General features: G+C 61.9%; 1 protein-coding gene across 1 annotated transcript; it reads right to left on the bottom strand.

Moving 5' to 3' along the window:
* Window positions 1–5,055: 5,055 nt before the first annotated feature.
* On the bottom strand, window positions 5,056–7,585 carry CNFN (cornifelin). The gene is made up of 4 exons (XM_030542861.1): window positions 7,543–7,585; window positions 6,190–6,312; window positions 5,707–5,843; window positions 5,056–5,297 (listed from the first exon to the last, which is right to left on the bottom strand). The coding sequence occupies exons 2-4, from the start codon at window positions 6,302–6,304 to the stop codon at window positions 5,208–5,210; spliced, it is 342 nt and encodes a 113-aa protein (XP_030398721.1). The 5' UTR covers window positions 6,305–6,312; window positions 7,543–7,585; the 3' UTR covers window positions 5,056–5,207.
* Between the last annotated feature and the right edge of the window lie 235 nt (window positions 7,586–7,820).

Below are 7,820 nucleotides of genomic sequence, written 5' to 3'. Positions count from 1 at the left end.
CCCTTAACTCCCCCCCATGCTGTGCGCGCCTGTACCCTTAATGCCCACCCCCCGTGTGTGTGCACCTGTACCTTTAACTCCCCCTCATGTGTGTGCACCTGTACCATTAATCCCCCATGCTGTGTGCGCCTGTACCCTTAACCCTGCATGCTGTGTGCACCTGTACCCTTAACCTCCTCACATGCTGTGTGTGCACCTGTACCCTTAACCCCCCACCGTGTGTGCACCTGTACCCTTAACCCCCTCACACGCTGTGTGCGCGCCTGTACCCTTAACCCCCCACCATGTGTGCGCCTGTACCCTTAACCCCCCACGCTGTGTGTGTGCCTGTACCCTTAACCCCTCCCCACAATGTGTGTGTCTGTTTCCCTAACTCTCCCATGCTGTGTGCGCCTGTACCCTTAACCCCCCACCGTGTGTGCGCCTGTACCCTTAACCCCCAATGCTGTGTGTGTGCCTGTACCCTTAACCCCCCATGCTGTGTGTGCCTGTACCCTTAACGCCCACCCCCCGTGTGTGTGCACCTGTACCTTTAACTCCCCCTCATGTGTGTGCGTCCTGTATCCTTAACTCTCCCCCTGTGTGTGCGCCTGTACCCTTAACTCCCCCCCATGCTGTGCGCGCCTGTACCCTTAATGCCCACCCCCCGTGTGTGCACCTGTATCTTTAACTGCCCCTGGTGTGTGTGCGCCTGTACCCTTAACTCCCCCCCATGCTGGGTGCGCCTGTACCCTTAACGCCCACCCCCTGTGTGTGCACCTGTATCTTTAACTGCCCCTGGTGTGTGTGTGCGCCTGTACCCTTAACTCCCCCCCATGCTGTGCGCGCCTGTACCCTTAATGCCCACCCTCCGTGTGTGTGCACCTGTACCTTTAACTCCCCCTCATGTGTGTGCGTCCTGTACCCTTAACTCTCCCCCTGTGTGTGCGCCTGTACCCTTAACTCCCCCCCATGCTGTGCGCGCCTGTACCCTTAATGCCCACCCCCCGTGTGTGTGCACCTGTACCTTTAACTCCCCCTCATGTGTGTGCGTCCTGTACCCTTAACTCTCCCCCTGTGTGTGCGCCTGTACCCTTAACTCCCCCCCATGCTGGGTGCGCCTGTACCCTTAATGCCCACCCTCCGTGTGTGTGCACCTGTACCTTTAACTCCCCCTCATGTGTGTGCGTCCTGTACCCTTAACTCTCCCCCTGTGTGTGCGCCTGTACCCTTAACTCCCCCCCATGCTGTGCGCGCCTGTACCCTTAATGCCCACCCCCCGTGTGTGTGCACCTGTACCTTTAACTCCCCCTCATGTGTGTGCACCTGTACCATTAATCCCCCATGCTGTGTGCGCCTGTACCCTTAACCCTGCATGCTGTGTGCGCCTGTACCCTTAACCTCCTCACATGCTGTGTGCACCTGTACCCTTAACCCCCCACCGTGTGTGCACCTGTACCCTTAACCCCCTCACACGCTGTGTGCGCGCCTGTACCCTTAACCCCCCACCATGTGTGCGCCTGTACCCTTAACCCCCCACGCTGTGTATGTGCCTGTACCCTTAACCCCTCCCCACAATGTGTGTATCTGTTTCCCTAACTCTCCCATGCTGTGTGCGCCTGTACCCTTAACCCCCCACCGTGTGTGCGCCTGTACCCTTAACCCCCAATGCTGTGTGTGTGCCTGTACCCTTAACCCCCCATGCTGTGTGCGCCTGTACCCTTAACTCCCCCACACGCTGTGTGTGCACCTGTACCTTTAACTGCCCCTGGTGTGTGTGCACCTGTACCCTTAATCCCCCTGCTGTGTGCGCCTGTACCCTTAACCCCCTCACACACTGTGTGTGTCTGTTTCCCTCACTCTCCCATGCTGTGTGTGCTAGAAGACAGTGTCAGGCATTTAGGTGCACTGGCCCTTTGCTCTGCCAGATACTTAAAAACTGCCATGGGGACACTGAGGCACCAACACCGTATTCATGGGCTGTAAAACGGCTGGATCCTATCTAAAGCCAGCATGTCCCTGATCTCAAACCACAATTTGAAGACTTCAATATCTCAGACATCGGTTAGGGTTTGTTATAGAAGTGGATGGGTAGGGTTCTGTGGCCTGCTTTGTGCAGGGGGTAGGACTAGATGATCACATTGGTCCCTTCTGACCCTGGAGTCTATGAGTCTATGAGTCTCTCTCTCCAGGTTCTGGGCTGCTTTCCCAGTGACTGTGAACGGGGAACACCTAATGGGGAGATTCCCTCTCACCTCAGGGAAGAGATCCCCCCGGGGGTCTTTCCCCTTCTCCTCCCAATCCTCCCCTTTCAGGTCCAGGGGTCCCCTCACTCTCCTCCCATCCAGCAGCTTGAATGTGAAGAACCCTGTGGATTCCTGGGGCACCACCAGCTGCCTCTACTTCCCCTTGGGGAGCCCATTCCCGGTACAGGAATCCCTTCTCCCGCAGGACTCTGTCCCTGCAGCCTTCCCCAAGGGGGTTTGCAGCGCTGTGGCCAGCAAGTTCCCTCAGCTTCTCCAAGGAGGGATCCCTCTGCAGCTCAGTCTGGGATTCAGCGGCTGGGCAGGGAGTGGGACCTGCTCCCTCTCGCTGGCTGGGCCTGGGGTCACAGCCCCCCTGAGCCCTGTCCCTGGTAGCTCCCTCCCTGCTGTGTAATCACTTCCCAGCAGCACGTCTGGACCAGGCAAACCTGTTTGGCAGCCGACCTGCCCTGCCTGGGTGTCCCCCCACTCAGCTGGGGTCTCAGCTCCCCCCATGCTCAGCGCTGCCCTTGCTGTCCCAGTGGGGACAGGCAGCGAGCTCTTTGCTCTGGTCACAGCATCAGAGCCAGCGTGAGCCCCCTCTCCGGTGTGCAGGGGGCGGGGAGCATCTCTCCCTCCCACTCAGCCCCAGGGGGCTGGTTACAGGTAGGCAGGTATCCTGAGCCCAGCAGCCCCTCCCCCCTGCCAGCCAGGTCATTTGCATTTTCACTGACCATTTCCATCCTAGCCAATTGGTTCCCTGGATTTGAATTCAAACCCGCGGCCGTTACAGGAGCGGGGCCTGGATCCTGTCCCGTGGGGAGACAGTCACCCCCCAACAGGGCCTCCCAGCCGATATCCTGGAGAACCCCAACTACCACCCAGCCCGACCCCTTCTGGGTCTGCACAGGGATCTGGGCCATAGGCAGGGCGAGGGGCTTCACCCCAGGGACCTTCACCCAGGTCCCACAGCCCCTCAGCATCTGGGGCTGCACTACCCCAGTTCTCTCTGTCCCAGGGTCTCGCCCTCGCAGGCGTGTTTCCCCACTGACCCCTGGGCAGCCCCCTATGTCTCTCTGCTCCACCATCACCAGTCCACGCTGCTGCTGCTTCTCCTGCAGCTTTTCCTCGGGCTCTTGCTTTCTCTCACGGTCCTCTCGCTCTCTTGGGCTCTGCTCCCATCCCATCCGTCTCCAATCTCCTGATGGGGAACCCAATCGTGAAGACTCTCGTCTGATTGGGGACCAGACTCCCGGGGATGCCTGGCTGATGCTCCAGCTACTCCCAGATCCTCTTGTAGCCCCATCTGGGTCAGGAATCTGCTCCTCAGAGCGGTGCTTCTCCTCCACCTGCAGGATTAACTGTGCCTTGGTGAATTTCCCCATGCGTAACCCTCTCTTTGTGCACAGGATCACAATGTCCTTCTCAAGGAGATGGTGACAGGCCATCACTTCACCGTTCCCAAGTGGCTCTGGACTCACAGGCCTGTGTGCTCTTGGCTCCCCCATGGTTTCCAGGAAGAACCCCGGGTGTGCCAGCCCTTCTCGTGATCACCACCTCTTTGCCAGGGTTGAGCTGCAGCCTCCTCCGCCCCTGGCACTGCTCCTGCAATCCCCAGGGGAACCCTGCTACTGCAAAGATCCTTCTCTCTCCCAGGGTCGAGCGGCAAGCTCCTCCGCCCCTGAGACTGCTCGCTGCAGTCCTCAGGGGGACCCCGTTACTCCAACAGTCCTTCTCGCTGGTCACACACTCCCAGAGGTTAACTGCCCCCTGAAACCGCCCCTCTCTGAGCCTTCAGCACGCCTGGTCCTCATTATCCCTCCTTTGTTTTACTGCTCCCCAGTCACTTACTGCAAGCAGCGCCATTCACGGGGTGCAGTAGGTCCCACCACTGCCACCAATTGTCACGGAGTCACCGGGCGATGCTCTGGAACTGCTCCCCACCAAGCCAGGCAGGACTTTGGGGAGCCTCCTCTCCCTTGGAGCAGACTTGTTCAGGGCAAGAAGCTCACACAGCTTCACCTCCTGGGTCTCTCCTTGGAGCATTCAGCATCCTCTGCCCCTCCGTGTGCTTCCCACAGCGAGTCCACCCCAGGTGGGGTCCTGGGGAAGCCACAGGGTCCTGCACCCCCACTTTGCAGTCAGACGTGACTCTCAGCCAGCCAGTAACACAGAGGTTTATTTGATGACAGGAACAGGGTCTAACACAGAGCTTGTAGATACAGTGAACCAGACCCCTCGGCTGGGTCCATTCTGGGGGGCAGTGAGCCAGACCCCCACGTCTGCCCTCAGCCAGCTCCAGACTAACCACCCCTCCAGCCCCTCCTCTCTGCTCAGCCCCTTTCCCGGGCCAGGAGGTCACCTGATCTCTTTGTCTCCAACACCTTCAGCTGGCACCTTTGCAGAGGGGGGGCCCAGGCCATCAGTTGCTAGGAGACAGAGGGTCAGGCATTTAGGTGCACTGGCCCTTTGCTCTGCCAGATACTTAAGAACTGCCATGGGGACACTGAGGCATGAACACAGTATTCAGAGAAAACATTAAGAACTTTCCTAGTTCATCACAGTACCCTTAACCCCCCCCACATGCCGTGTGCGCGCCTGTACCCTTAACCCCCCACACACTGTGTGCGCCTGTACCCTTAACCCCCCCACATGCTGTGTGCGCGTCTGTACCCTTAACCCCCCCACACACTGTGTGCCCTTGTTTCCCTGACCCTCCCATGCTGTAGTTATCGCTCCTCCATATGCCCGTTTAGTTAATATTTTTCGTTCTCCCCTCCCCTCGAGGATGCCGGGTGCCGGGGCCCCACTAATAAACACAGGCTACTGCAAAGAGTTTGTGGGGTTATTTATTTAGGGGGTTTGGGGCAGGGGCTCCCCCCTGGCTGTCCCTGTTCTCCTCCCTGGGAGGGGAAGGGGCAGATTTTCTTCCTGCTGCAGAGATGGTTCAGAGCCCCCCTAGCCGGAGCCAGGATCTCCAGCCCCTCATTTCTGGTGGGACAGCTCCCGGGACAGCTGGCAGAGGCCGCAGGGCCCACAGCACGTCATGACCAGCCAATCGTCGCAGATACTGCCCTGTGGGGAGAGGGGGGTTAGCGGGGCCAGACCGGCCAGGAACAGCTACGTGGCGTTATCAGTCTCACCAACCACCCGGGCCTGCCATGGCCCTGGGCGCGCCAAGAGGGAAAAAGGATCCCAGCTTTGGGAACCCGCCCGCCCCCGGCCCAGAACCCAGCCCCGCCCTCGGGACTTGTCCCCGTGGCTGGTTCCCTCCTGGGAGGAACTGACACCGAATTTGGGTTCAGCGACGGCCGGGCAGGAGGTTTTACTCCTCGCAGGTCGGTGCCCCTGGCTGAGTGGGGAGGGGGCAGGCGAGGGCGTGAAGGGCCACATGGGCCAGGCCCCATGCGGGCCAAGATGTTGGCTGGGACTCCGGGGGCTCTGGCTGGAAACTGTCCCTCCCCCCGGACCTGCCCAGCCTCACCTCGATGTGGTACCGTTCCCGCACCCCCGTGCGTAGGGCCAGCAAGGTACCGGGCAGGCAGGGCAGGAAGCAGGACTCGCCGAAGTCCTGGGATACCTGGCAGGCCAGGATGCAGGGCACAAAGGTACCGCAGAGACCTGCCGGGGGGGCGGTGTTACAGACCCGAAACTGGGATCCACACCCCTGAGCCTCCCCACAACCTGCCCTGGGAACCCCCCCGACACCCCCGCACCAGAGCCTCCCCACAACCCGCCCTGGGAACCCCTCTGACACCCCCACCTCAGAGTCTCCCCACAACCCGCCCTGGGAACCCCCCTGACACCCCCACCTCAGAGCCTCCCCACAACCCCCCTGAAACTCCCCCGACACCCCCACCCCAGAGCCTCCCCACATCCCCCCTTGGAACCCCCCTGACACCCCCACCCCAGAGCCTCCCCACATCCCCCCCGGGACCCCGGCCCCCCAGGGAGCCCCCTGACTCACACACGCCCATGTCCGCGAAGCAGTCACACATCCCAGAGCTCCAGGCGTTGGAGTTGCCATAGGAGTAGCTGGTCTGTACCCGGCCGGGCTGCGTTATCTCCGCCTGGTAGGCCATAGTGGAGTCTGGGGGGCCACGGGGGTGTCAGCCCGGACAGACCCCCCAAAGCTCTCCCCAGTCACCCAAAGGAGGGGTGCAGCCAACCAAGCCCCCGCTGCTTGGGCCAGGGAGAGCCCCCACTCTGAGCTCAGCACTGAGGTGCACCCGGGGGTGGGCAGGTAACACAGCGGGGCCGAGGGGTTCACCCCTCCCCCCAGCACCCTACTGAGCAGCCCAGCTCCTGAATCAGCTCTCGGGGATACTCCGGGCCCCAGGGGCCCCCAGGCTGGTCTGGGTAGGGGGGAAACGCCCTGTGGTGACGGAGGTGCCAGGAGGTCACACCCCAGGCAAACAAACAAGGAACTGAAGGATCTTTGCTGCAATTTGGGGCCGGGCTAGCAGGGCTGCGGGTCGGGAGTGAGGGGCACCGGCAGAGCTGGGGGGAGCCCAGGGCCGGGCTAGCAGGGGCTGCAGGTCGAGAGTGAGGGGCACTGGCAGAGCTGGGGGGGAGCAGGGGCTGCAGGTTGTGAGTGAGGGACACCGGCAGAGCTGGGGGGAGCCATGGGCTGGGCTAACAGGGGCTGCGGGTCAGGAGTAAGGGGCACCGGTGGAGCTGGGGGGGAGCAGGGGCTGCAGGTTGGGAGTGAGGGGCACCGGCAGAGCTGGGGGGGAGCAGGGGCTGCAGGTTGGGAGTGAGGGGCACCGGCAGAGCTGGGGGAGCCCTGGGCTGGGCTAGCAGGGGCTGCGGGTCGGGAGTGAGGGGCACCGGGGGAGCTGGGGGGGAGCAGGGGCTGCAGGTTGGGAGTGAGGGGCACCGGCAGAGCTGGGGGGAGCCATGGGCTGGGCTAGCAGGGGCTGCGGGTCGGGAGTGAGGGGCACCGGGGGAGCTGGGCTGTGCCATTGCCAGGCCATTACATTGGGTTCTGGCAGCTCAGCCAACAAATCAAACGGGGACAGAACCTGAGGCTGCGGCCAGATCCGAAAAGCGAATGTCCCAGAGTCCTGAGGGCCTGGACCCTGACAACTAGCCTGCGTTGAGAGAGCCCTGCCCAGCTCTGCTGGTGCCCCTCACTCCTGACCTGCAGCCCCTGCCCCCCCCCCATCCCTGCTGGTGCCCCTCACTCCCGACCCGCAGCCCCTACTAGCCCAGCCCTGCCCAGCCCTGGCGGTGCCCCTCACTCAGAGGCTGAAGCTAAGACTGGGGTTCTTGGCACTCGGCCCCTGAGGCCTCAGCCAGGTGCCAGCAGCCGCCCTACCTGGTGTTCGCTGGTGGCAGAGCAGCTGCTGCTGTTACGGGGCTGTGAAATTCAAAGGGTGCAGGTGGGGCTGGGCGGGTCCCTTTTATACCTGGTGGGGGGGAGCTGGGGAGGAAGTTTGGACAATGGCAGGGGCTGTGGCCTAGGGTGGGGAGGTTTGTGAGACGTGCTAGATACTGGGAGGGGAGTGAGACGTAGAGGGTTAGAGCAGGGAGGGCTGGGAGCCAGGACTCCTGGGTTCTCTCCCTGGCTCAGGGAGGGGAGTGGGGGCTGGTGGT

Source organism: Gopherus evgoodei, unplaced genomic scaffold (genome assembly GCF_007399415.2).
Source record: "Gopherus evgoodei ecotype Sinaloan lineage unplaced genomic scaffold, rGopEvg1_v1.p scaffold_159_arrow_ctg1, whole genome shotgun sequence".
NCBI lineage: Eukaryota > Metazoa > Chordata > Testudines > Testudinidae > Gopherus > Gopherus evgoodei.
Note: the sequence above shows the minus strand (reverse complement) of the source record. Positions and strands in the feature narration are given on the sequence as shown.

What these genes read in the sequence shown, in the direction of transcription:
- CNFN (XM_030542861.1), bottom strand. Translation starts at nt 6,304, where the DNA reads ATGGCCTACCAGGCGGAGATAACGCAGCCCGGCCGGGTACAGACCAGC. An exon ending in CTTCGCGGACATGGGCGTGT is followed by an intron (nt 5,844 to 6,189) that starts GTGAGTCAGGGG and finishes CCCCCCCGGCAG; the next exon opens with GTCTCTGCGGTACCTTTGTG. An exon ending in GGGAACGGTACCACATCGAG is followed by an intron (nt 5,298 to 5,706) that starts GTGAGGCTGGGC and finishes CTCTCCCCACAG; the next exon opens with GGCAGTATCTGCGACGATTG.